This window comes from Mobula hypostoma, chromosome 10 (genome assembly GCF_963921235.1).
Source record: "Mobula hypostoma chromosome 10, sMobHyp1.1, whole genome shotgun sequence".
In the NCBI taxonomy this organism is placed as follows: Eukaryota; Metazoa; Chordata; class Chondrichthyes; order Myliobatiformes; family Myliobatidae; genus Mobula; species Mobula hypostoma.
The window spans coordinates 36,764,031-36,791,405 of record NC_086106.1 but is presented as its reverse complement, the minus strand read 5'-3'; the positions used below and the strand labels follow the sequence as shown (position 1 = coordinate 36,791,405).

Below are 27,375 nucleotides of genomic sequence, written 5' to 3'. Positions count from 1 at the left end.
ACCAGGTTGTGTTCTGATCTTCTAAGAGGGGGGAGAGCTGTGCAGCTGTGTGCATCTTTAACATTTGCATACAAGAGATACAGTGTTTTATTTTCTTTTGTGAATATATAGTGAATGTACAGAAGGATATTGTGGTCCAAGTCATATCTCCACGAAAGTGGTGCACACGCTGATGTTGAGGTACGGATGGGAATAGTATGCTTCCCTTTATTGGTCGATGCACTGAGTTCAAGGAGCAAAAAGTTATGTTGGGTGAACTTGGACTATTGGAGGTTATGGAGAAGGTACGAGAAGGTACAGAAGAGATTTACCGGAATATTGCTGGTTTAGAGGGTATGCGCTACAAAGCAAGGTTGGATAAACGGCCATCGTTTCTTTGGCGAAATGAATGGAGATCTGATAGAAATTATCAATTTATGAGAAGCCTAGATAGGGCAAATCACTGTATCCTTGTCTCAGCGTCGAAATCTCGGGAGGGCATGCATTTAAAGTGAGTGCAAAGTAGATGTGTGGGCAAGTATTTTAGTGTTTTGAGGTGGAGTGCAGTGAAGGCACGTAAGGTAAAGGCATTCAGAAGGAATCTAGAGGACATAGGATCATAGACGTGACTAGATGTGACACATCTGTGTTAATCCCATTGTCTAGGTCATTACCTGCAGTCTCCTGGCCCAGAAATTCATTAGTTTTTCTAGGCTGGTCACGAATGATGTCAGCAACTCTGCTTCCACCATGATCTCAGGCAGCGTGTTCCTCATGCACGGCAATCGCTGGGTAAAAAATGCCCCTCATATCCCCTCTAATTTCCATACTACTACCCTCAAATCTAGTTTCTCTAGTGTCAATAGGTCAACGCTCTGTCCACACTCTTAAGCACAGGCCAACCACCACCCCTCTATCTGTAATTCCAAAGTTCAAAGTAAATTTAAAAGTAAATTTATTCTCAAAATAATTCACAGGCCACCATATACAACCGTGAGATTTGTTTCCTTGCGGACATGCACAGTAAATATAAGGTAAACAATCGAATCATTTGAAGATCACACCCAGAAGGACGGACAAACAACTAATGTACAAAAGATAATAAAGTGAGCAAACGTAACAAAAAGAAACAGTAATAATATATTTTCCTCAACTAAAGCAGGCAAAACCTGAGGTACGGGAAAGCATGCTCATTTTTCAATAACTCGAAAGTTTCGAAATATTCTAGTGGTGTTTTATATTGTGGCTTTCTGGAGATTTACATAAATATTGCTGTGCGGGGCTAATTGTTTAATGCTATTGTGTAGTAACCTTGGTGTGATACGAGTTGCAGATATTACAATTGCGACAATGTAAACCCTGTTTATGTTCCATAGTATTTTAATTTCCTTTTTAAAATCGGCATATTTCTGGTGTTTTAACTTATTCATTTCTGTATGCTACGTGTGGCTATATCTATTAATTACGTATTTCTTGCTTGTCTATCCTGTATTATTATATCCGGTCTGTTATTATGGGTTGCCCTATTTGTAATAATGGATTGGTTGCAACAAAATTGTGGGACTGTGACTCTAAAACTAGATCAGACTTGTATTTATAGTAAGCAATGGTTTCTTTTATGAGTATGTATTTTAAAGCAGGAATTTGGTGAATGATGTTTGCCTCTTGATTGTGCCTCCGTAAGTAATCAAATTCGGCAAAACTTTTGCCGGATCTGATAATGTGTTAGATTGTTTCTAGTTTCTTTTGGTATTTTCTGCATTCATCGTCTTGAGTTTGTTGATCTTTTATTATGTATTTTTGATATTTTCTATGTACCCACCTGGCGCTGTCTAGCCACAAGGAAACTTTCTGTCTTTGGGAAGAGCTCTCCAAGCCTGAATCAGGCGTTTGGTGCTTCCTTGTCGACATGTAGTCTGCCTAGGTTTTGGGGATGTCTTCCTTGGAGGGTCATGCTCTTCCGTTGGTTAACCTTTTCTTCAATAGTGATAATTTCTTCATTTTTTCTGGGTTGTGCTCTCATTGGCGTGTACTTCTTATCAAATTGTATATGATCGCGTGGAATGCTGAATCCTGTTTTTGTTGATGAAAATATATCCTTAGAAGTTTTATCTGACTGCTGTGTAAAATTTTAATATCTTTTATTCATCTTCCCCCTCTGTCTAGGGTAGAGTTAATCTAAGTGTGTTCAAGTGTACGTAGTGTTTTCTGATATTTATCATTTCAATACTTCCTTTTCTTTGTAATTTTTCCAGATCGGTTTTGTACCACAATATTATGCCAAAAGAATATGTTAATATGGGTTTAGCAAAGGTTTATTGCCATTTTTTAAAAACTGTTGAACTCTGTTTGGCAGATTTCCTTCAGCCTTGCAGTAAATTCTGTCAAGCGTTTTCCCTTTATCACACTATGATCTATTTTCCTTGGTTGTTGGTTATTATTATGTTATGTTTCATATTCATATTCGGTTTTATTCCATCCTGTTGCTGTGTTTCTATTCTAACATCTCTATTCCACCTTTCTTTATGTTCTGTACTTATCTCGTCCAAAGTTCATGTTTATATCTGTCGAAGATAGTTCCACTATTTGAATTAATTGCTTTAGTTTTACTGACGAAGGAGCGTATAATTTCAAAACATCCATGTATAGAAGGTGTGTTAAAGTATATTTCATTTCGGTGTTTCTGATTTGATGCCCAATTTTCGTCCGATTCAGTAAATTAGAGAGCAGGTTAAAAGCTAGATAGAACTATGGTGGGCTTAAAGAGTCGCCCTGGAAAATGCCTCTGTTTATTTTGATAACAGTGGTTGTAATTTTTTGGTTGTTGATAGATAGGGTGATTACAGTACACTAATGCTTCATCAGATGTTAAAGAAATTTCACATGTATTCAGTATGGTTTATATATTAAGATTTTCTATTAATTATTATTACTTTATATTTTTCTCAGCGCAGGCTGGTAAAACCTGAAGTACGGTCATAAACAAGCACACTCATATCTCAATTGCTAGGAGCGTTTGGACTGTTCTAGTAGTGTACCGTCTTGTGGCTTTCTGAAGATTTACATTAAATATCGCAGTGTAGCTCTAATTATTTAATGCTTTTGGGTCGTGTCTTTGGGATGATACCAGTTGTAGATATTAATATCAGGACAATGTACGTACCCTGTTCATGTTCAATTGTCTTTTAATTTCCTCCTTTAGTTCAACATACTTCTGGTGTTTTTCACTGATTGATTTTTGTATGTTATGTGCTTTTGGAATGGCTACATCTATTAAGTAAGTTGTTCTTGCTTGTTTATCCTATATTATTATATTCGGACGGTTATTGTGGATTGTCTCATCTGTAATAACGAATGGGTTGTAATATAATTTGCGGGACGCTGATTCTAAAACTAGATCAGGCTTGTATTTGTAGTAAGATATTTTTTGAGTTTGTATTTTGAAGCAAGATTTTGCTACAAACAGGATACATCCTTTCATACCCTTACGGCATCCTTTCTGCTCTTTTCTACGTATATTGTGATTAACCGAGTGAGTGATGATTAGTTGCGAGAGGCATGAAGTTACAATTTTATATAGTTTGCAACTAAGTAATAGGAGGATATATTAATGGATCACTTCTGATTTCTCCTTTTGGTAAGAGATATGTTTTACCTTCTTTCAAAAATTAGGGCGTTTTTTTCAGGATTTTTTAAATTGGTACGGATAAAGGCAAGTAATTTTTATACAAAAACCTATGAATATAATCACTGCCAGTACTTTTCTAGTTGTGGATTTATTTAATAACTGCTTTTGGGATATCCATTGTATTTTCAGATACTTGCATTCTTTGATTATTTGAGTTCGTTCTTTTCCCTCCTTTATCCAGCTTGCTTCAGATTGTGTGTCATCCTGTTTCACCAGACATTAGACAAAAAGTTCATTATCTCTGTGTTTGTTGGTAATTCTGTGCTTGGGTTGGTGATATTTCGGCACGCCCAATTTATTTTCAATGTCTTGTATAAGCCTTTTTTTGAGAATCAGAATCAGATTTATTATCATTGGCATGTGTCGTGAAATTTAACTTAGTTGCAGCGGTACGATGCAATACATAATAATATAGGAAGAAGAGCAATAAATCTTCTGATTATGAGCCCCATCCCCCGCCCCCCATAGCGGACAGTGGTGCCGCTTATCAGAATGCTCAGCACGGTACATCCGTAGAAGTTATTTAGGTGACAAATCAAATCTCCTAATGAAGTATAGCCGCTCTCTGGCCTTCTTTATAGCAGCATCAATATGTTAAGACCAGGTTAGATCCTCAGAGATCTTAACACCCAGAAACTTGAAATTGCCCACTCTCTCCATTTCTGATCCCTCTGTGCGGTTTGGTTTGTGTTCCCTTGTCTTACCCTTTCTGATGTCCACAGTTAGATCTTTTGTCTTATTGACATTGAGTCCAATGTTGTTGCTGCGACGCTACTCAACTGTCTGGTATATTTCGCTCCTATACACACTCTTATCCCCATCTGAGATAGTTTCTGAATGATAATTCTGTCTTCTTCATCTGGCACATTCCTTGTGTCTATTATTTTGGCTTTGGATGCACCAAGCTTTTGTGTTAGTGAATTTATAAATTCTACAATGCTTTTGTTAGCTTGATCGTATCTTGTATAGACTTTATACCGTATGTCCTTAGTATTTCCTTAGCTTTTCTCTTAACTTTCTTATTCGTGTTATATAGCTTATACTCCATTAGAAGGCCATTTCTGCTGATAAGGGTCAATTTTGTTTCTTGATCTCTTTTCCAGCTTCGGTATTCTCGTTTCATTACTCAGTTTTTGGTTTCTATTCGAGCGCCTCTATTTTGGAGCCATTGCACAGTACTGCAGAGTATATCATTATGTGCAGTTCTTGAAATATTGTGAGAGTATCAGTGTGGTGCTAAATATTCGGATAGTTTTGTCGATTACCTCAGCTTCGTCATCAGCATTCTGCGAAGGCGCTACATTCGTGTTGTTGCTGTTACCACCCGGTTGTGAAGCAATTGCAAAAATTGTAGCTTCATCAGTGCTCCGGTGGGTTACTGCCTCATTATTTGTTTGTATAACATTGTTATTTTTAGTTTGGTTTCTTTCCAGCTATTGTGCAACGTCATGTTTTGTTTGGTTTATGTCTATAGGGATTAAGTTATATTTTACTATCACTCTACTTCGCTGTGCATTTACTTACATGAAGGGGTATCATGCTATAAACTGTTGATGACGTTTGTGCCTGTGTGCTATCACATCAGTCTCAAATTCCTTTTCTCGATAATATGCACGTATTATTAATGTGCTTACCTCTAATGACCATTTCGCGCGTGTTTTCCTCTCTTGAGTGGTCTCAGTTGTAAGCAGACTGCTCCTCAAAGAAACATCTGCGGTAGTTCCAGCTCGCGGTGTTGCTGGGCTAATTTGAATGCTAGCCATATCTTTTTCGGATTTCCCGGTGCCTGCCCGCCTATTCGGTCGTGCATCACTAGCGGTTCGCTTACTGTCATTCCCAGTGTTAGCTCAAGGTATGCCCTGGCAATCCCCAGGCAGCAGCCGTATCGTTCTGTAGCGTGGGCATCTCTCCACCCCTGATGAAGTTGACAGAGCTTGTCATCGAAACGTCGGTTATATTCGATACTTGTACTCGGCTGGAAGCCCGAAAAGAGTTTATTCATCTCTCCATTTCTCAAGTGAAAGAATAATGCTTTTTATACCTGCGGTGAGGTTTTGGTTTCAGTCACCCCTAACATGGAGAACAGGTGCTGACCAGAGCTGCGCCCAATTTGGGTACAGACATGCCGGCATTTGGTCCTACTTTGGTTCGCGGATGGTATTTTATTTCCTACCTGCCCTGTATATCTGCAGAACTCTCCGTACTCCGCAACCTGGAGAAGAGTCTGAGGGGCGACAGAAGACCCTTCACGGGCTCAAGCTGGTAAAACCTAGGGCATGGTCATAGCCAAGCACACATTTCTCAATTTCGGACTATTCTTGTTGTGTTTAGTGTTGGGGTTTTCTGGAGATTTACATAGATATCGCTCTGTAGCTCAAACTGTTTAACGCTTTTGTGTAGTGACTTTGGGCTAATACCAGGGCTAGGTATTTCTTTTAGGGCAATGGATCCTCTGTTCATCTTCAACAGACTTTCAATTCCCTCTTTTAAGTTAGCATACCTCTGGAGTTTTTCACTTATTGATTTCTATATTTTATAGCTGTTTTGGAAAGGCTATATCTATTAAGTCAGTTGTTACTTGTTTATCTTATATTATCGGGACAGTTGTTATGGATTTTCATATCTGTGATCACGGATTGGTCGTAGTATAATTTGTGGTAATCGTAGAAAAAATAAAGTAACTTAAAACTTGACCAGCTTTGTATTTATAGTAATGTGCGGTGTGTATTTTACAGCAGGATATGGCGAATGATGTTTGCCACTTGATTGTGCCCGTGTAAGTAATCAGATTGAATGAAACAGCTGCAGGATCCTGTCATGTGTTGGATTGTTTAAGGTTTTTCTGAACTTTCTCTTTTTTTTTTGCATTTATCGGCATGAATTTATTGGTCTTTTATCATGTATTTTTGATCATTTTCATAGAAACATAGAAAACCTACAACGCTATACAGGCCCTTCGGCCCACAAAGCTGTGCCGAACCTTACTATCTAGGCTTACCCAAAACGCTCTATTTCTCTAAGCTCCATGTACTGTACCTATCCAGGAGTCTATTAAAAGACCCTGTCGTATCTGCCTCCACCACAGCCGCCGGCAGCCCATTCCACGCACTCACCACTCTCTGCGTAAAAAAAATTACCCCTGATATCCCCTCTGTACCTACGTCCAAGCACTATAAAACTATGCTCTCTCGTGCTATCCATTTCAGCCCTGGGAAAAAGCCTCTGACTATCCACACGACGAATGCCTCTCATTATCTTGTACACCTCTTAGTCCTCCGTCGCTCCAAGGAGAAAAGACCGAGTTCACTCAACCTATTCTCATAAGGCATGTTCCCCAATCCAGGCAACATCCTTGTAAATCTCCTTTGCACCCTTTCTATGGGTTCCACATCCTTCCTGCAGTGAGGCGACCAGAATTGAGCACAGATGTAAACTACCTGGTCGTGTATTGCTAAAAGGAATCCCTATGTTTCTGGGAAGAGGTCTCCAACTGTGAGCCAGGCGTTCAATGTTTCTCTGTCGACATTTAGTTGCGCAGATCGTTGATATGTCTTCCAAGCAGAGCGATACTCTTCCATTGGTTAACTTTTTCTTCAGTGGTGGTAATCACTTCACTTTTCTGGGTTGTGCTCTCATTTAAGTTTAGAAGTATGTACTTCTTATCAGAACTGCATATGCTCGGATTTAGTGCTGAATCCTGTATACGTTGATAAAAATATATCTCACTGTTGTGTGTATTTTGCATTACTGTTATTCTTCTTCCTCCTTATGTCCGAGGTAGTGCTAATCTAAGCGTGTTTGAGTGCACATCTCTACTCTCCTGCCCGTTACGCTCCTGCCGTAAATGAGACGATGACTGTCCTCCATATCTGGCGGTGTTCATTCCTTCCTTCATCGCGTCCCGTAGCACGGTTATCACTACCGTCAGTCGTGCCGTGTTCTTTTGGCAAAAAGATCTTTCTCTGAAACCGATGTGGAAAATTTACAAAGAAAAATAAGGACTGAAATGACAAATTTAGAAAACTCATCACCTAGGGGAGCACAACCTTTCTGTGGTTTGGAAGCTTGCGTTCCTCAATGACCTGCAGAGCTATGTTGGCTCTATTCGGGTCAGATTCTCCAAATTGTATTATGACTGATCTGTTATTACGGATCAGAAAATTCATAATAACCGTCCTGATATAAAACCGTAAGATATAGGGGCAGATTTTTGCCATTCGGTACATCGTGCCTGCTTCGCCATTCCACCATGGTTGATCTATTTTTTTTCTCTCAGCCCCATTCTCCTGCCTTTCACCCATATCCCTTTAGACAGTGGTGAGATGGGTTCTGCCCAGCTGGCATGAGTTCCTCGGTAGCGAGTGGGGACGTCGTTGGAAGGTTTCGTGGGCACGAGAACAATATTGGTTAAGCGGGGCAAGAAATACCAAGTTCAGTAAACTTACTGCGTTGCACCCGCTGTTCCTCGGATAATCGAACATCAAGGCCGATGGCTAAATCAATCAGCCCGTAAGGTCCGGCACGGGTTCACGGGCTGCCAATTCATCTTTCAGTTTATCAAAATTTCAGTAAAACGGAAACGAGGGCTGCATATTTCTACCGTCTCTCTCGAGCTAAAGTACCAAACTCAATATAACAATCTGCCACGATTCGCGACCCCTGCTTCATTCGAAGAAGTCATCCAGCTGCTCGCTGCTGCAGACGGTCTGAATAGAGACCCTGCGTATCGCGCGAACGAACTTCCTGATAGTGGCACATTCAAAAGCAGCTCTCTCCCACAAAGTGGTCGCCAGTCTCGTGCTTGTCTCGAAAAGAGTGAAATCACGTATGCTACATTACTCCTCTATTTGGGAAACTTCAATGGCATCTCCAAAACCAGGGAACACTGAGTAAGAAACCCATAGAAAGACTCGGGGTTCCTGTCAAATTGCGTAGAATTGGGCAGGTTGGATAACTTTTCGATATCGTGGGACTGAGACGGAGATTCACCTGATTCTCCGGCTCCTTGGGTTTTGGTCATGGTCTCAAACGACGATGTCTACCTACTGGGGCAGCTTGTTGAGCCAGAGCTGCCCGAAGCTCGAGTGATGATGGATCCAGGATTCGCTTAGTTGATCTGTTAGGGTTCATGATCGAATCCAGCCGCAGGAAAACAGGCAGACTCGGAATAATAGAGTTAATCCCTGAGTTTAATTAAACAAATAAACCCAATAAAACCTTGAATAATACAAAAAGACAAAGAATAGAAAACCTCGGTTAGAAACACTCCAAAATAGAATCAAAATCGGCCGAGCACTTAGCCGGTAGCGTTTCCCTTTTACATATATCCCGGAGCACAAACGAATTCGTGCCGTGTTAATTAAACCCACCCCCTCCCCATGATCAGACAAAATAAACCCAAAACATCAAAGAAGAATACAAGTTAATGAGGGCCCAACAGCAGTCCTTCAAGACACAGAAGAAATGCAAATTACACAAAGACATTATAAAATCATCCGGAAAAAACCCCAGAAGCTATTAAATTCATCACCTGCAAGGTCATGGAAAACAAAATCAGAAACTTTTACGAAAACAGCCCCAACCCGACGCAAAACAATCAATAATTCTCTATTCAACAAATAAAAACAATGATACGATGACAAAAGAAGCATCCTCAGAAACACGGATAAAAACTCGAGGTTTTGACAGAAGTATTTGTGTACTTTAGTCACGGCATCAGTGTGATTGCATGATGTGGAAGGTCAGGGACACTGATGGTGCCTCTGGCTGCTACAACTGTGGAAAGTGTGTCCAGGTTCAGCTCCTGAAGGACCGTGTTGGGGCACTGGAGAAGCAACTGGATGACCTCAGATTCATCCGGGAAAACGAGAGTTTTCTGGACAGGAGCTGCAGCTAGATCGTTACACCGAAGATACCGGAAGAGAGAAGGGGGCAGAAGATGAGGAAGGGATGAATGCTTGAAGTACAGGGGACCCCGGGGAATGTACCTCTTGAAAACAAGTTCACCCTCTTGGAAGCTGTCGCGACAGAAGACAGGGCCAGTCTGAGAGGCGGACGGGTCTGCGAGTCAAAAATTGGCGCTGAAGCAAAGCCGAGGAGACAGACGTCAGGCAGAGCCATGGTAGTAGGGGACTCCAGAGTGAGAGGTACAGAAAGGGGTTTCTGTGGCAACAGGCGGGATTTAAGGATGGTGTGTTGCCTCCCTGGTGCTGGGATCACAGAACGTCACGGACCGATTGCAGGGAATCCTCAAGGGTGAAGGTGAAGAGTCGGAAGTGGTGGTGCATGTCAGCACAAATGATGTCAGGAAGAAGAGGAAAGAAATTCTGCAGCGAACTCGGAAGAAGGCTGAAAAGCAGGAAATCCAGGACGGTTATCTCCGGTTTGCTTCCAGTTCCTCGTGCTGGTGAGGGCAGGAACAGGGAGATCAGGGATCTCCCTGATGAATGTGTGGCTGAGGAGCTGGTCCGGGAAGCAGGGATTTAGATTCCTAGACCACTGGGATCTGTTTTGGGTAAGGATGAATTGTACAAAAGGGACGGATTTCATCTTAACAGGCGGGGGACCAGCATTCTGGCAGGCAGGTTTGCCACTGCTGCACAGGTGTGTTTAAACTAAGTAGTTGGGGGTGGGCGGGGGGAGGAAATATAAGGATGGAGTTAAAGGGAAAGAGAGAATAAGGAAAGTTAAGAAAGGCAACAGAACTAACGGGGCAGAAAGCTTGGGACGGGATCGGAGAGTATGGGCAAGTGCAATAGGAATCCATATGAAAGGTGAGGGGAGTAATGGATTAGAAGTATTATATATGAATGCACGAAGTATAAGAAATAAAGTGGATGAGATTGAGGCTCAGTTGGAAATTGGCAAGTACAATGTTATAGGAATAACAGAGACATGGTTGCAAGAGGACCAGGGCTGGGAAGTGAATATTCAAGGGTATACGTCCTATCGAAAGGACAGACAGGTGGGCAGAGGGGATGGGGTGGCTCTGTTGGTGAGGAATGAAATTCAGTCCCTTGCGAGGGGTGACATAGAATCAGGAGATGTAGAGTCAGTATGTATAGAACTGACAAATTGTAAGGGCAAAAAGACCCTAATGGGAGTTATCTACAGGTCCCCAAACAGTAGCCTGGAAATAGGGTGCACGTTGAATCAAGAGTTAAAATTGGCATGTCGCAAAGGTAATGCTACGGTTGTTATGGGGGATTTCAACATGCAGGTAGACTGGGAAAATCAGGTTGGTCCAGACCCCAAGAAAGGGAGTTTGTGGAGTGCCTCTGAGATGGATTCTTAGAGCAGCTTGTACTGGAGCCTACCAGGGAGAAGGCAATTATGGATTTAGTGTTGTGTAATGAACTGGATATGATAAGGGAACTCGAGGTAAAGGAGCCATTAGGAGGTAGTGACCAAAATATAAGTTTTAATCTACAATTTGAGAGGGTGAAGGGAAAATCGGAAGAGTCAGTATTACAGTTGAACAAAGGGGACTATGTAGCCATGAGGGAGGAGCTGGCCAAAGTTGACTGGAAAGATACCCTAACAGGGATGACGGTGGAATAACAACGGCAAGTATTTCTGGGAATAATGCAGAAGGTGCAGGATCAGTTCATTCCAAAGAGGAAGAAAGATTCTAAGGGGAGTAAGGGGCGACCGTGGCTGACAAGGGAAGTTTAGGACAGTATGAAAATAAAAGAGAAGAACTATAACATAGCAAAGATGAGCGGGAAGCCAGAGGACTGGGAAACTTTTAAAGAGCAAAAGAAGATAAATAAAAAGGCAATACGGGGAGAAGAGATGAGATACAAAGGTAAGCTAGCCAAGAATATAAAGGAGGATAGTAAAAGCTTCTTTAGCTATGTGAAGAGGAAAGAATTAGTTAAGACCAAAGTTGGGCCCTTGAAGACAGAAATGGATGAATTTATTATGGGGAACAAGGAAATGGCAGACGGGTTGAACGTGTACTTTGGATCTTTCTTCACTAGGGAAGACACAAACAATCTCCCAGATGTAATAGTGGCCAGAGGACGTAGGGTAACGGAGGAACTGAAGGAAATTCACATTAGGCAGGAAATGGTGTTAAGTAGAGTGATGGGACTGAAGGCTGATAAATCCCTAGGGCCTGATGGTCTGCATCCCAGGGTACTTAAGGAGGTGGCTCCAGAAATCGTGGACGCATTGGTAATCATTTTCCAATGTTCCATAGATTCAGGATCAGTTATCCCACTTTTTAGGAAAGGAGGGAGAGAGAAAACAGGGAATTACAGACCAGTTAGCCTGACATCAGTGGTGGGGAAGATGCTGGAATCAATTATAAAAGATGAAATAGCGGCATATTTGTATAACAGTAACAGGATAGGTCCGAGTCAGCATGAATTTACGAAGGGGAAATCATGCTTGACTAATCTTCTGGAATTTTTTTGAGGATGTAACTATGAAAATGAACAAGGGAGAGCCAGTGGATGTCGTGTACCTGGAGTTTCAGAAAGCCTTTGATAAGGTCCCACATAGGAGATTAGTGGGCAAAATTAGAGCACATGGTATTGTGGGTAGGGTACTGACATGGATAGAAAATTGGTTGGCAGACAGGAAACAAAGAGTAGAGATTAACGGGTCCCTTTCAGAATGGCAGACAGTGACTAGTGGGGTACCACAAGGCTCGGTGCTGGGACCGCAGCTATTTACAATATACATTAATGATTTAGATGAAGGGATTAAAAGTAACATTAGCAAATTTGCAGATGACGCAAAGCTGAGTGGCAGTGTGAAACGTGAGGAGGATGTTATGAGAATGCAGGGTGACTTGGACAGGTTGGGTGAGTGGGCAGATGCATGGCAGATGCAGTTAAATGTGGATAAATGTGAGGTTATCCACTTTGGTGGCAAGAACAGGAAGGAAGATTACTATCTGAATGGCGTCAAGTTAGAAAAACGGGGAAGTACAATGAGATCTAGGTGCCCTTGTTCATCAGTCACTGAAAGTAAGCATGCAGGTGACCAGGCAGTGAAGAAAGCTAATGGCATGTTGGCCTTCATAACAAGGGGAGTTGAGTATAAAAGTAAAGAGGTCCTTCTGCAGCTGTACAGGGCCCTGGTGAGACCCCACCTGGAGTATTGTGTGCAGTTTTGGTCTCCAAATTTGAGGAAGGACATTCTTGCTATTGAGGGAGCGCAGCGTAGGTTCACGAGCTTAATTCACGGGATGGCGGGACTCTCATATGTTGAAAGATTGGAGCGACTGGGCTTGTATACACTGGAATTTAGAAGGATGAGAGGGGGTCTGATTGAAACATATAAGACTATTAAGGGATTGGACACACTAGACGCAGGAAACATGTTCCCGATGTTGGGGGAGTCCAGAACCAGAGGCCACAGTTTAAGAATAAGGGGTGGGCCAATTAGAACGGAGTTGAGTAAAAATTTCTTCACTCTGAGAGTTGTGGATCTGTGGAATGCTCTGCCTCAGAAGGCAGTGGAGGCCAATTCTCTGGATGCTTTCAAGAAAGAATTAGATAGAGCTCTTAAAGATAGGGGAGTCAAGGGATATGGGGAGAAGGCAGGAACTGGATACTGATTGTGGATGATCAGCCATGATCACAGTGAATGGCGGTGCTGGCTCGAAGGGCCGAATGTCCTACTCCTGCACCTATTGTCTATTGTCTATCATCTGTTTTCAACAAGAAAACAGAACCACCGTTATCAAAATAAAGTAATTAATTCAAATAATAGAACTATTTTCTTCAGACAGGAACATAAACTTTGGACTCGATTAAGTAAACATAAAGACAGAGCAGAAATATAAAGAAAGGTGCAACAGTGTTGGTAGGGTACAATACAGCAACCGAGAAATGAATATGAAACATATCAGTATGTGGAATATCAAAGAGCAAAGTAAGTAGTGAAAAGGAAAACTTTAAAGAGAATTTAAGTCAAGGCTTAATAAATTCTACAAAACAGAGCACAATAGTAAAATTATAACAAAACCAATAAACACTGTCGTTTTACCCATATTAACATATTCTTTTGGCACAACATATTGGTCCGAAACACATCTGGAAAAGTCATCTTCTTGGGTTTCTGTCTAGGATATTTGGACCTGGAAGACGAGAGCATTAGGAATTTGATGCAGTCTAGGAAAACCGGATTTTTTTTTTTTTGCTTGACCAAAGCTCTGAGACAGTATCATTACATGAATATCTGAAATCACTTTGATAACTATATTCTAAAACACAAGTTTACGGAATTATGGTGTTGTCATGCAATGACAAGAAGGGAAATGTGGAAATATATTCGAAAATTTGCGGTTTTAATAAATTTAATCTTGTAACGTGCAAAATGGAAGCTGCATAATCCCACAGTACTTTTCTATAAGCGAAGAGTGGATGGGACGAGAGGCTTGTAATATCTTCATCGCTCTTCATTGTGTAATTAACGGGAGATTCAAATGTGGATTGAAGCTGCTGAGTAGCCTACCTGCAGAACAGAAAACAGGCAAAGAATAACTTGAAATCTTGATTTTAAAAAGGGAACTTTGTAAATTGTAAAGCAGTAGCAGCCTGCTATTCATGAGAATTGGAGATGTTTCTCCTTGCAAGTAATAATCATCTCTTTGAACAGATCCACTGTTTTTTTGGTTCTTTGTTATAAGACCTAGCGAAAGGTACATGACAATACCAATTTTCAAGATAATTATGGTGAAATAGAAGTGGCCCAAGTGACGCTGATTGAGCGATCTGTCACTTTGCTGTCTCCGAGGGTATTTTTGAGGCTTCGAGCGAAGCTTAAGTTTCGAGGCCAAGAAGCCTGGAGACAGAGCGAGAGCTCATTATTGACTCTATTTCTCGCCGAGCTCGACGACTAATGCGTCGGGGAAGTTTGAAATAATCGACGTTTGAGCGGAAGGCGAACGGGTGCTCAGCGCCGTCAATGACCTCACGTTCGCTTCTGCAGGAGGAGGTGTCTGCTCGCTTTTGTCGGAGGTAGGAATCTGCATGTGACGGTCTCTCTCCCTCTCGCTCGGTGTTCCCGGAGGAAGATCCATGCGCTCGAATGGCCCCGCACTCCTGGGTCTTTTGTAAGGTTTATCGACGGGGTTTGGGGACTCTGTATTTCACGTTATGACGTATTTCTGGTTTCTTGTCGCTCTTTTTGTTCCTGCTATTTTGTGCTATTTTGATCGGGGCGGTCTTCAGATAACGACCGGCAGTGCGCTAAATTGAACTGAAGTCACTGAACTGCCTATGTTGGACTCTGTCCGTTACTTTGTGAGTTGGTATTTCATATTCTGTGTTTTCGTTCGTTTTTTTCCATCCGCCTGCGCGGATTGTATGCTTTTTGGAGTTTTTTTTTTGCGCATTGGTGGAGTGTGGGGGGTGACGTTCTTTGAACGGATTTCATCGTTCTCTTTGTTTAGTGGGAAGACGAATCTCAGACTTGGTGTTCCAGGGATATCCAGGTTCCAGTTAAGTGTAAGAGGGAAATACGCAGCAGGTAAAGGCAGAAAGGAAATACGGCGATTATACGGAATGCAAGGAAGCACTTAAGAAGAAAATACTGGGGGGTAAAGGGCTGAAGCGTGTATCAAGCTTAAAATTCCTCGGTGTCCACATTTCCGATGATCTCACCTGGTCCCTGAACTCCTCCATCCTGATCAAAAAGGCGCAACAGCGCCTTTATTTCCTGCGGAGCATCAAGAAAGCTCATCTCTGTCCCAGGATACTGACGGACTTTTACCGCTGTACCATTGAGAGCATACTCACCAACTGCATCTTAGTGTGGTATGGGAATTGTCCCGTATCGGACCGCAAAGCACTCCAGCGTGTGGTGAAAACTGCCCAACGGATTATCGGCACCCAATTGCCCCCCATTAAGAACATCTACCATAAACGCTGCCTGGGCAGGGCGAAAAGCATTATCAAGGATGCATCTCACCCTAACGATGGCCTTTTTACTCTCCTCCCATCCGGTAGGCGCTACAAGAGCCTCCGCTCCCGCACCAGCAGGCACAGGAAGAGCTTCTTCCCTGAGGCTGTGACACTGCTGAACCTCTCATCACAGCGCTAAGCAGTATTGCATCCATATTGTACTGTCTCAGTACTTTTACATTATGTGCTGTAGCACTTAGTTTTTATTCGCTGTTATTTTGTAAATAATACTGTTCATCTGCACTTCTGGTTAGATGCTGATTGCACTTCATTGGCTTTGTATCTGTACTCGGCACAATGACAATAAAGTTGAATCTAATCTAATCTAAAGGAAGGCCTGGGATTGTTCTGGTAGATAAAGTGAACGGGAATCCTAAGGGCTTCTACAGATATATTAGTAACAAAAGGGACCAAAATGACAAACGGCCTGGTCATCGATGCTTGGCACCAAAAGAAATAGGGGAGATCTTCAAAAGATTTTTTTTTTTGCATCTGCATTTACTCGGGAGATGGACTGTGGACTGAGGCAAAACACTGGTGAGGAGAACGTACATGGATTGCATAGTCATAAAAAATACAGCACTAAACAGACTCCACGGCACATCTAGTTCACACGGAAACTTTAAAATGCTTACTTCCATCGAACTACTATAGTCCTCCATACCCCTGTCATCTATGTACCTATCCAAACACACTTGAAATCGAGCTCACATGCACTATTTTTGCTGGCAGCTTTGACTACACATTCTCGACCCTCTCAGTGAAGAAGTTTCCCCCCATGCTCCCCTTAAACTGCTCACGTTTAACCCGTAACTCATGACATCTGGTTGTAGTCTCACACAACCTCCGCAGAAAAGGCCTGCCTGCATTTCCCCTATCCATACCCCTCATAATTTTGTATACCTCTATCAAATCTCCTCTCAGTCATCTACGTTCCAAGGAATAGGTTCCAAACCTATGAATTCTTTGCTTATAACTCAGGTCCTTAAGACCTGACATCTTTGTAAATTTTCTATGTACTTATTTACATCTTCCTTGCAGGAAGGTGAACAGAACTGCACACGATATTCCAAATTAGTCCTCAACAACGTCTTATCCAACTCTAACATTACTTCCGAACTCCTACAGTGTTTTGATTTACGAAGGCCAATGAGCTAAAGGTTTTATTCACGATCCTATCTACCCGTGACGCCACTTTCAACGGATTACGAAATTATATTCCCAGATCTCTGTTCTACCATGCTCCCGAATGCCCTACCGTGCACACTGTAAAATAGTTTGTCATACCAACTGCAACACTTCACACTTGTCTGCATTTAATTCCATCTGCTATTTTCAGCCTATTTTTCCAGCTGATCCAGATCCCTCTGCACAGTACGATAGCCTTCCTCGCTGTCCACTACACCCGCAATCTTGCTGCCATCCGCAAATTTGCTGATCCAGTTAACCTCATTATATGGTATTGCTTATATAGTTGACAAACAACAACGAACCCAGCACCGATCCCAATGGCAGTCCACTAGTCAGCGGCCTCCAGTCAGAGGCAACCAACCATCTACTACCGCTCTCTGGCTTCTTCCATAAAGCAAGTGAATAATCCAATTTACTACCTCATCTTGAATCCCGAGCGACTGAAGCTTCTGGGGCACTCTGCCATAGAGGATCTTGTTAAAAACCTTGCTAAACTCCATGCAGAGAACACCCCCTCCTTTGCCTTCATCCAATTTCCCAGTAATTTCCTCGAAAAACTCTAAAAGATTGGTTAGCCATCAACTACCACACACGAAGCCATGTCGATCAGGTCGTGTCTATCTAAATACTTTTATATCCGGTCCCTTATAATACCCTCAAATAACTTTCTCACAACTGATTTTAGAATCGATGGCTTACAATCTCCTGGCTTATGTTTACGGCCTTTCTTAAAGAAGGGAACGACACTGGCTATCACCGAATCCCTGGGATACCTCTACTGTTGCTAAGGATGATTGAAATCTCTATTTGCCTTCCGCAGGGCCCAGGAGAATACCCTGTCAGCCCCGGAGATTTATCTATCCTGATTTGTCCCAGGACGGCAAACACCTCTTCCTTGTAATCTGTATGGGGCTCATGAAGTTGAGCCGCTTTGCACACTTCTGTAGTCTCGATGCCAGACTCCTGATAAGATCTCCAACATGTCTTTTGGCTTCACATATGTATTCCCATTCTGATCTTTCAAAGGTCTAATTTTGTCCGTTGCAATACCTTTGCTCCTAATACACCTGTAGAATCACTAAGGATTATCCTTCACCTCGTCTACTAGGGCCACTTCATGCCTTCTTTAGCCCTCCTGCTTTCTATCGGAAGTGCTCTCGTACATGCCGTACACTCCACACGCATCTCTTTCGTTCCTACCTGCCTACACCTGCCATGCGCCTCCTTTCTTCCTTAACCAGTGCGTCAATATCTCTTGAAAACCGAGGTTCTCTATACTTGTTCTCTTCACCTTTTATTCTGACAGGTGAAGCTTTGCACTTTCGAAATTTAAGTTTTGAAGGCGTCCGACTTACCAAGAATACCTTTGCTAGAAAACTGCCTGTCCCCATCGATACTTACCCAGGTACTTTCTGATACCGTCAACATTGCTTTTTTCCCTTCCAATTTAGAGTCTCAGCCCGTGTACGAGTCCTACCGTTTTGCATATTTACTTTGAAACTAATGGCATTGTGATCTCTAAATGCAAAGTGTTTCCAACACAAACTTATGTCACTTGCCCCGTCTCATTCTCGAATAGTAGACCGAGTATCACACATTCTCTCGTTGGGATTTCTATGAATGATTAAGGAAGCGTGCCTGAACACATTTGACAAACTCTATCCCGTCCAGTCATTGTACAGTGTGCGAGCCCCAGTCAATATGTGGAACGTTAAAATCACGGACTATAACAACCTTATGTTTCTTGCAACAGTCTGCGATCCCTCTGCAAATTAGTTCCTCTAAATCCCTCGGACTGTTGGGTGGTCTGTAATTTAGCCTCATCAACGTGGTCATAGCTTTCATATTTCTCAGTTCCACCCATAACGCCACACGAAACGGGTTGTTCAGTCTGTCCTGACTGAGTATTGCAGCGACGTCATCCCTGATTCGCAACGCCCCAACTGCCGTAAAAACTCAAAGAAGAAGAAGAAGAAGAAGAAGCAACACCACCCCTTCTTTAATCCCTCCCGCTCTGTCACGTCTAAAACAACGGAACCCCGGAATACTGAATTGCCAGTCCTACCCCTTTTGCAGCCCAGTTTCACGAATGACCACAATATCATAATTCCAGGCGTTGATCCATACTCTGAACTCATCCACCTTTGCATCGACGCTTCTTGCATTGAAATATACGCGGATCAGGACATTAGTGGCAGCATGCTCAAGCTTCCGATTACTGACTTTGTCTGAGGTCTTACCAACATCTGTGTGCACGAACTCTTCACTAACCGTTCTGTCACTTTGGTTTACATCCCTCTGCAACTCTATTTTAAGACCTTGACCTCTGGCTCTTCACCCTACTACTTAGGATTGGTGAGGACCCGATCCGAGATGTCCCAGACACTGGCACTCAGGAAGCAATATGCCATGTGGGTACCTCGCTGTCACCCAAAGAACCTCTTTTGTGTTCCCCTAATTAACGAATCTGCTATCACCTCAGCTAACTTTTTCTCCCATCTCTCCCTGCCGAATCGTAGAGTCAGAATCCCGACCGCTGTGACCTTCCTCTGATAGGTCACCACCACCACCACCCTGCCTCTAACAACAATATTATCCGTAGTGGTATCTCTGCTGCTGAGGCGATGGCCACAGAGGTACTCTGGACTGGTGAAAAGGAGGTGATGCTGTCATGAGGAAAAATTCTCGTGGGAAGTACAGACGCTTGTTATGGCCTCTCCTCGGACCTCGTGGGAGGCTGGTTCAGAAACTGCGTGGAACATGGCAGAGATACCACTGGTGAAGTGCCAGGGGACTACAGGATGGGGAATGATGTTCGGCTTTTCAATATATGCCAGGAAATTATAGGTCATACAGCCTGCTTTCAATAGTGGAAAATTATTGGAAGATATTGGAAAGGGCCGGATATATGAGTATTTGGACAGACTTGGCCTACTTGGGAATAGACAACATAGCTTTGTGCGTGGTAGCTCGTGTCTGACCAAATTTATAGTTTTCCCAGGAGCTGATTAGGGAAGTTGATGAAGTGGACGTTGTCTACACGGACTTCATTCAGGACTTTGGACAGGGCCCGCACGGGAAGCTGGGCAAGAGGTTCAGTTGCCTGGCATTCAGGATGAATTCATAAATCGGTTTCGTCATTGTCTTAGCAGGAGAAGCCAGAGAGTGGTAGTAGAAAGATGTCTCTCTGATTGGCGGCCTGTGACTAGTGTTGTACTGCAGATATATGACAACGTGATGCAATGGATTAACAACTTTGCGGATGCCACCAAGATGGGGGATATAGTGCACAACGAGGAAGGGTAACAAAGCTAGCAGCGGGATCTGGATCACCAGGAAAAAATGGGCTGCATAATGACTGATGGAACTTAATGTAGACAAGTGTGGGGTGTTGTAATATGGAGACAAAACTGAGTAGGAGTTACACAATGAACGGTAGGACACTGCAGAATGCGATAGAACTGAAGTAACTAGGAATACAGGTCCGTAATACTTAGAAGGTAATCTCGCAGATACATACGGTCGTAAAGAGATTATTTGGCACATTGGCCTTCATAAATTAGAGTACATTACTGAGTACAGGCCTTTGGATGTTATATTGAAGTTGTATAAGAATTTTGTTGTGTTGGGAGTATTGTGATATGCTTCTCATTATCTTATAAAGTTCCATCAGGTCTCCCCGCATCCTCGGCCGCTCCAGAGAAAATAGTTCACTTGTCCAATTTTTACCTTTTTCATATGTCCTCTAATTCTATACTGCTTCCTCGTAAACTTCTGCATGCACTCCAAAGTTTCGACATCCCAACTATAATTGGACGATAGAAGTGAATATGATATTACAGATGACGCCTACTACCGTTGCATGAAGCTCAAAGTATCTCAAAGTTTCATTTATTATCAAAGTATACAACTCTGAGATTCTTCTTCCCCAGATATCCATGAAACCAAGGACGGCAACACGATCATCAACCCCCTCCCCCGCCCGAAACGCAACAAGAACATCGTTCCCCAAATGCCCACCCCCACACAAAAAAACGAAAAATAAGGGGCGAAAAGCACTGAATAAATAAAACAAAACATGACTGAAGGCAGTCCATAGACCATGGTCGAAATAAATATTCATATCCATATCCAAAACGCATAAAACCTCGGTACCATTCGCCGGACAAAGCGACAGGCCACACAGGCTCCTCTCTCCGGCAGCAAAGTGACCCCTCCAGCGATAAGAAGGCAGGCACAGCGCGCTCACCTTCCACATTCGGCTCGATAGGTCAATCTACCTCGTCGCTTCAATCGGCGAACAATGGAAGCTTTAATCGGCGAAATGTAGTCAAACACCCGCTCCGCACCCCACCCTCCCAATCCCCACAGCCTTCTCACCTCGAGGCTCGCTGCCTCCCGGAGCCTCTCTGACACCGCAAAATGCTGGATGACCTAAACAATCTCCAAACTGTAAATCACAGTCTCCAACAATCCGAGAAATGCATTCAATACGAAAAGCAGACATAAATGACATACAAGAAGTGAAATATATAGTTTCGTGTTTATTCAGAAGAGATCGACAGTGGGAGCTTCGTACGCAGGCGCCAGCAGAGAATCGTGATACTTGAGCTCAATTCTTCGGCAATACAGGCAATACTTAGTACAGTACAGGACCTACGGCCCACAGTGTTGGAATATTATACCGATGTTGTAGCCTACTCTAAGATCAATTTAACTCTTTCCCCCAATATAGCCATCCAGATGTTTATCATCATTGTACCCATCTAAGACTTCATTAAATGACTATAATGTAGCTGCCTCTATCACCTCCTGTTGCAGGGCATTCCAACACTCACAAACGTCTGTGTAAACAGCTTATCTCTGGCATCCTTCCAATACTTTCAACCAATCCCATTAAAATTATACCCGCTCGAATAAGCTATTTGCGCCCTGGGAAAAAGTCTCTTCTTATCCAATCGATCTGTGCATCTTATCATCTTGTATATAAGATCAGGTCACCTCTTATAATCTATCTGCCAGCAACCACAAAGCTCAAAGTAAATTTATCATCAAGGTAGATGTGTGTATGTCACAATAACAACTCTTGCGTTCATTGTTTTCTGGCATGCTCACCAAATACATAATAGAATAATAACCACAATAGAACCAAGTGTAGACCACAAAAATTGGGTGTTCAATCAGTGTGCAAAAGACATCAAACTCTACAAATAGAAAAAGAAAGAAATAATAATAATAAATAAATAAAGAAACAAACAATAACTATTGAGAACATAAATTCAGAGTCCTTGAAAATGAGTCCATAGGTCACAGGGCTATTCCAGGGCAAATGAAGTTGAGTGAAATTATTCCCTTTGGTTCAAAAGCCTGATGGTTGAGGGGTAATAATTGTTCGTGAACCTGTCTGTTTGAGTCCTAATTCTCCCGCACCTTCCTGGTGGCAGCAGCAAAAAGGGAGCATGACCTGGGTGGTGGGTGTCGCTGATGATGGATACAGCTTTCCTGCGAAAACGCTCCGTGTACATGTGAGAAATGGTGGGGAGGGTTTTATCCGTGATGGACACGGCCGTATCATTGCCTTATTATAGGATTTGAAATTCAAGAACATTGGTGTTTCGACAACAGGCTGTGATACTCTTCACTATACATCTATAGAAGTTTGTCAAACTTTTAGATGTCATGCCGAATCTCACAAACACTTAAGGAAGTAGAGGTACTGTCGTGCTCCCTCCGCATTGCAGCACCCCAGGCAGGTCCTAGGAAATGAGGAATTTAAAGTTACTGACCTCTCCGCCTCTGATCCTTCGATGAGAACTGGCTCATGAACGCTGGCATCCTCATCTTGAAGTCAAAAATCAGCTCCTTGGTCTTTCTATCAACGAGTAAGAAGTTGTTTTCGTGACACCACTCAGCCAGATTGTCATTCTCCATGCTATATGCTGATTCGTCATCAGTTTTGATTCGGCCGACACAGTCACACAGTCACACAGCCGCACAGTCAGAAGTATAACGCGAGTAGATCAGGGGGGCTAAGCACGCAGCCTTAGGCTGATGGAGACTGTCCAGGAGATGTTCTTGCCAATTCGAAATAAATGTGGTCTTCAAGCGGTTCTAAATCTGTTGTCAGGAAGGAGTTGATATGGTTCATCATCAATCTGTCAGAACACTTGAGCACAGGTGGATATAAGCCTTACTGGACGATAGCAACCTGTTCAGGGCTGGGAACGTTCGTGGAGGGTGGAGCGTCCGTGGCGTAAGTAGAGCATGGAGCACGTATTTCTATTTCCGAGTAATATTCCGAGCGACTTACAGACTATGTGGGTCTGATACTTCTAAAACAAGCAGTGATCATTACTTTTTCCCTCTGTAATGCCACTGGAGATTACTAACATAATATTTGAATATATCAAGAGACCATTTAGCCAGTTATGAGTCCTCTGCTATTTAACGAGATCAGGTATCATCAGAGCTATTCCATTTACTTCCAAAAAATTTCTGTAAACCTTGTAGTAATTATTATTCAAAATTCTATTGTACTTGTAACCGAGGCTCCACTGTCCTCTTAGAAAGAGAATTCCGATATGTCACCAATCCAGGGCTATTTTTTATATATCTTTTTGCGGTCCTAAATGGCTGATCCCTTATGACGGTCAGCTTTCATCCACCATATTCCTGCTTGGGAAACTATTATTTCTATGACAATGCTGTGAGTCCCCGGGAGAGTTCTTCTTTTCTTTTAAGATAATTGAATTCAGAAAAAGGTCCGTGCGTCTCTCCATCACGATGAACCCAAGGTGTCCAGCGCGCTTCATTGGCAATGAGAGTGTTTTTGCCAGCCACAATGAGTAACAGACCGTCGATATCTGTCAGCAAAGGTTAGTTCCACGAATCAGAAAGACTACATCCGAGAAAGATATACAGATAGGAACACGCGTAGCCTATTTGTGAGCGGATGCATGAAAAATCAGAACTGATCTAGAAGGCAAACTCACCTTCTATGATCGTGATCTCACCTGTTTCCTAATTCGAATCAACGGATATTTCAAACCATTTATGAATTCCTCTCTGAATTTCGTTTGAGTACCCGCGTAAATACAAGTGTTTGTGCAGCAGCTCAGAAGCTGCGACATATTTCCTGTTTCTTGAAGAATAAACCAGGGGTCGTTGAGATTCGAGCCTGTCGAATAACTATTGTTTGTAAATCTCACGTGAAAGAAATGTACAACATACAGGGTCCATAATACCAAAAAACTTCCAGAGATGGTGAAGAGTAAAACGATTGACTTTCTTCGGCTTTCCATCTCCGGATCGTTTTGCCTGTCTCCAGTATTCTGGACCCGGAGTCTCCGGCGGGCTCTGTTCGCCACGAGAATGTTTCTGACAGTCAATGCATTGAGTAACAACATCACGAGGAATGGGGCACAGGGGTTTAAAATGCGGTCAATCCAATCAAAAGCTGCCCAGAATAGTTCCGAATAAAAACTTGATTTAATGTTGCAGAACCACGGGTCACCGTCAATTATATATAAAGGTTCATAAACAAAGTACCATGGTATGTTTTTCACACAGCTCACAGCACAGACGGCTGCGATAACCATACGTGCCATTCTCTCCGTGCAATATTTTGTTTTCCAGTTCTGGCAACAAATCGCTACAAAGCGATCAAAGGTGAAAGCGACCGTTAACCAAACTGAGCTATCTCTAGCGGCGTATATCAGAGCTATTTTTAGGCTACACACCGGAGTGGTGGAGAGGAAAAATACCGGGAGGTAAATGACACTCATCCGGTTTAATATAACCGCTATGATAAGAACCAGGAGATCCGTCACTGCCATCCCCACCAAGTATCGAGTAATACATCTAGAAAGACTGCATCTTCCGCGGGACAGGATCACAATTGTCGTTAGATTACCTATTTAAAAGAAAGAAACGTCGATATTACTAATTTTAGATGTTGCTGCATCTGTACAAAACAGAAAAATACACGAAGCTCCTGAACCTTCAACAGATGTGGAAGGCTCATGTAAAGCATAGGAAGCAGCTGACTGGAACGTACAGATATTTTCTGCCAAATTCAAGAGGAGCGCAGAACTGTCTGCGCAATGTATCATTTACCTGGAACACCTAGAACTGCCAGAAGTGGGTAGAAAATCGCATACGCGAGGCCCTTTGTTTGCCCATGCATGGTCTCCTAGTTCCGAGGGTGAATTTTTTGATCAACAGGCAACTCTATGTCCGTGATGCAGAAAAGGATTCCTTTATATAAATGACAGAAGCTGATAGCAGGACAATTAAATCGCACTGCCCCAGAAACAAACATAGATTATGTCATCACTCATCCGAGTTGCAATAATGAAACAATTAAATTAACACCCTCAGAGTTTAAGTTTTCCCTAAACTATAAGTAATTTTGCTATTGCGTATCAACTGCGAACATATACAATCACATTATTGGTCCGATAACCACGTTTGTAAAATTATTCGAACTTTCACATCAATCCATACACTCGCAAACATATGCACACACGTGTATGTGTGTGTGTGTGTGTGTGTGTGTGTGTGTGTGTGTGTGTGTTTGTGCGCGCGCACACACACGCGGGCACGACAGTTCCAAATTTACACTTCAATCCAAATTAGTATGATAAATTAATCTTGGAGTTTCGTCTTCAACTGGTACAGTCGACACCAGGTGCTGTCCTTTACTTTCTCGTTGTCTTGTCGCCGCTCTTTTATAACTTCATGGCTCGTTAATCTGCATCAACGGTATAATTCGCAACATATTATGCAAAATTATTCTTAAAGTCTAACTCTTCCACCAAAAAGTAAAAGGAATAGTTCTTTTGTAAAGCAACAGACAGCGATCTTTTCCTTTGTTTCTCATGCACATAATACTTTACGCAAATCTCACAGAGGGAAAACAAATTTAAACCTAGAAAGTTATTTCGGATGCTTTACTTTAAATTGATCAATTGAATTAAACAATGAACAGTCACATGATTTGACATTGGCTCTGTGCGGCATTGATCTTCATCTTGGATTCCCTCTTCCTACGTATTAGCTAAAGGTTACCCATGACCTTCCAAGAGTTGACCGTTAACATTAAAGGAAGTTCCGCACCTCATTCTCTGCCAGTTATTCTCCATTTTCTCACATCACTAATAAATCAATCACCTCCGAATGTAGGTACAGCAATCATCTCCCAGTTGGACTGGCTACTATCACGAGAATCCTTTCTCGTCTTTTGTCGTGCGCAAGTACATATGCCATGTTTCTATTGGTCAAAAGTTCCCCACAATCAACCATTTTTATGGCACCAACCTAATTGACTCGAATAATTTACCCAACTCAATGCATTGGTCCGAAAATCACGCTTCCCATTACGTTCATTGAAAGTGCCGTGGCCTGAATAAGCACTGCCCATTCAGATTTACCCGTCCGCGTTCAGTGATCCTTGGAAATGATTAATTTGAAGAACACTGCCCTCTTTCTAAATTAATTAATTGGGAACACTCGATACTTTCGCTGTGCCGATCTAGCAGCGTTTAAGTATTACGGTAAAATAACTTTAAAAGAAGGTACGAAGTGATACCATTGTCTTGGCCAAATGGATGAGAACTGGCCGATGGGGATTAATCCAGATAAATATGAGATGACGAACCGGAAAACATATTTACATGCATGTTATTGAGGGCACAGCAGATCGATGAATTTGCTCAGAAGCAATATGGGATACTGGCTCTCATTAGTCGGAGCTCTCCATATAATAGCAGAGAGATTATGTTTCAACTTAATTAAACATTGTTCAGATTTGTGTAGATGTACGAGATGTTCTTAGCACCGCATCATAGGAAGTACAATATAGTGATAGTAACGGTGAGAGGAGATTCACCAATACATTACCCGAGGAGAGACGGTAGAGGCGATGTCTGATGTTCCCACAGCACTGTATGCTGAAGGGGAACACGATGGAGTGATGCGAAATTATGCCACCGTAGAGAGCAGGACACTTTTAACAGTATCAGAATTAGATAAAGTAATTGAACATAGATTTAGGTACAGGATTTACACGGATTTTACTTTTCCTCAGGATAGGATAGAATGAAGTGTCCGTGCAACAACAAAGCAAGACACCGGGTCAATCGCCGTTCTACATTGCAAGGCGACCAGATTCAGTACATTATAAAATAAAATGTTCCTTCCAGAATCGCTTCATCGAACACTTTTGATCTGTCCGCCGCTGAACAGAGTATCTGCGGGTGGCTACCTATTTCAGCTTCACTTTCCTTTCCTATTCTGAACATGGCTTCCTCTACTGGCATGATGAGACAGAGCTCAGTTTGGAAGATTAAAACCTTATCTAGGTGTTAACGTCCAGGTAGTCTGCATCCTTGTGGTATTGTTACATGTCCACAGTTTGGTCACGGCACAGTGGGATGATGTAATTGTCTTATGACCGTGGGGTGATGTTTTGTCACGTGAATGGCATGTTCCCTACGGTATTTAAGGAAGGTGGCCAAAGTGTGACGCAATTTTAGTTTCTATTTCCAGCATCTGCAGAATCAATTACGTTAGTGGCGACAAAAAAAAGGGGAGATT

The 27,375-nt window shown here is 42.5% G+C and overlaps 1 protein-coding gene across 1 annotated transcript; it reads right to left on the bottom strand.

The window, feature by feature from the left end:
* Positions 1 to 14,445: 14,445 nt before the first annotated feature.
* Positions 14,446 to 24,964, bottom strand: LOC134352517 (probable G-protein coupled receptor 139). Its single transcript, XM_063059783.1, has 3 exons — positions 24,895 to 24,964; positions 23,793 to 24,691; positions 14,446 to 14,733 (listed from the first exon to the last, which is right to left on the bottom strand). Exons 1-3 carry the CDS (start codon positions 24,962 to 24,964, stop codon positions 14,446 to 14,448), a joined length of 1,257 nt encoding a protein of 418 aa, XP_062915853.1.
* Between the last annotated feature and the right edge of the window lie 2,411 nt (positions 24,965 to 27,375).

Bases quoted from the DNA above. Each gene is read 5' to 3' on its own strand.
- LOC134352517 (XM_063059783.1), bottom strand. From the start codon at position 24,964: ATGCATGGGCAAACAAAGGGCCTCGCGTATGCGATTTTCTACCCACTT. The intron at 24,692-24,894 runs GTAAATGATACA...TCTTTTAAATAG, and splicing joins GGCAGTTCTAGGTGTTCCAG to GTAATCTAACGACAATTGTG. The intron at 14,734-23,792 runs GTGAGATCACGA...ACCTTACAAAAG, and splicing joins TGATTCGAATTAGGAAACAG to ACCCAGGAGTGCGGGGCCAT.